This window comes from Alligator sinensis, unplaced genomic scaffold, assembly GCF_000455745.1.
Source record: "Alligator sinensis unplaced genomic scaffold, ASM45574v1 scaffold647_2, whole genome shotgun sequence".
Taxonomy (NCBI): domain Eukaryota; kingdom Metazoa; phylum Chordata; order Crocodylia; family Alligatoridae; genus Alligator; species Alligator sinensis.
This window is the reverse complement of record NW_005841832.1, coordinates 2,856,495-2,858,222: the sequence shown is the minus strand read 5'-3', so window position 1 is coordinate 2,858,222 and position 1,728 is coordinate 2,856,495. Positions and strand designations below refer to the sequence as shown.

Genomic DNA, 1,728 nt, shown 5'->3' with positions numbered 1-1,728 from the left:
AATGTAATATACCATGTGGCATTCATTCCTAGAAGCAGGACCTGTACTCTTGGGGGGGCAGGGGTAAAATATATCATGTGATCATAACTTACAAGATGGTGGGGCAGGACAAGGATGGCAGGAGTGAGACATACCACAGGCAGGTCATTTTGGGGGTGGCAGGAAGTGATTAGGATGTACCACATGTTGGTCATTCCCAGGGGAGGCAGAGGTGCTATGTATCATGTGCTGGTCATTCATGGGTGGAGCAGGGATAGGATGTACCATGTAGTCATTAATGAGGGAACAGGGATGCGATATACCATGTGCTAATCATTAATGGGGGTGCAGGGATAGGATGCACCATATGCTGGTCATTCAGAGGGATGAGGGGAGGGAACATACCATGTGTTGGTCATTCAGCAGGTGCACCACGCGGGAGGTCCACTCGCCCATGGGCACAAGGTCAGGCGAGGTCTTGTAGAGGCGCAGGAGGCAGAGGGCCGCACTCTGCTTCACACTGTCCATAGTGTCGCTGAGTGAGGGGGCAGATAGGCCTAGTTAGCAGGGCAGGGGTGGGGCCTCCCTACTCTCCCACCTCCTCTTCTGTCCCAGCCACGTGGTGCCCCACTTACCCAGCCACCAAGATGCGGGGGATCTCGGAGGCGAAGGCCTCTGCCATCTCGCGGCTGCCCACGTTGGCGATGCAGTGCAGCGCCAGGCACATGAAGGTGGGGTTGCGGCTTGCCAGGTCATTCTTGATGGCGTTGTTAATGAGCCGGATCAGCTCACTGTTGGAGTTCACCAGCACGGAGATGAACAGGTATCCCTGGGGAGGGGCCAGGAGTGGCTTAAAAAAAAGGCTGAGGAAGGGAGGGGCAGGCTGGGCTCAGCCCCTGTCCCATGGAAGCCAGAGCCCAGTGGCACCCTCTCCCCCCGCCCTACCAAGACATCAGCCCCACAGCCCATCTCCAACCACGGCATTATGACCCAGCTCCAGCCGCATCTCTGCTTCCCTTCCGGGTCCCTCACCCCTGTCCCTCCTGCTGCCCCCCCCCTTCCATCCCACTCCTGCTATGCACCCCACTGCCCCTTCCCCACAGGGGCTGCAGCAGGAGGCTCCCTGAATACAGGCTCCCCTCCTACAGACCCACTCTGTGCCCAGCCCTCAGGCACCTGTTCTGTCCAAGGTGCTCAGTACCCAGTCCCACCAACCCACCCTCCTCAATGTCCTGCCCCCTACCCTTACCTCAGGACCCAGTCCCGCAACACTGCCTAGCACCCATCTCCATCCTGCCCCACAGTGCCCAGCCTGCCCATTTCACCCAACAGCGCCCAGTGACCAGCTCCCTCATCCCACCCCAGTGCCCAGCCCTTTCACACCCCACTCCAGTATCCACAGTCCAGCCCCCCAATTCCTCCCCATGGTGCCCAGTTCCCACTCCCCCATCCTGCCCCACAGCCCCCAATGCCCAGCTCTTCTATGCTTCCCCCAACCTACCACACAGTACCCAGCCCCCCACTCACAATCTGCTTCTCGGTGTACTTGTTTGAGCTGAGCAGGTTGACAGCCTCCATGTGCCCAAAGTCAATGTCATGGCCAAGCAGAAAGATGAAAAGCAGCTTGCAGACATATTTCTTTTTGCTGTAGCCATCCAGGGCCTTGTCCCCTGGCAAGAGAGAAGAGAGGGGAAGGGGGAGGTGGGGGTCACCAGAACTGCTGGAGGTGGGGGCGGGGGGAAGCAGGGA

General features: G+C 58.8%; 1 protein-coding gene across 1 annotated transcript in view; it reads right to left on the bottom strand.

Moving 5' to 3' along the window:
- The window catches only part of AP2A1 (adaptor related protein complex 2 subunit alpha 1), a 25,467-nt gene that overhangs the window by 21,896 nt on the left and 1,843 nt on the right, over positions 1 to 1,728 (bottom strand). The window contains 3 exon segments of the mRNA XM_025196180.1: positions 385 to 514; positions 615 to 808; positions 1,507 to 1,649. Of these exon segments, the coding sequence (XP_025051965.1) occupies positions 385 to 514; positions 615 to 808; positions 1,507 to 1,649 (467 nt within the window).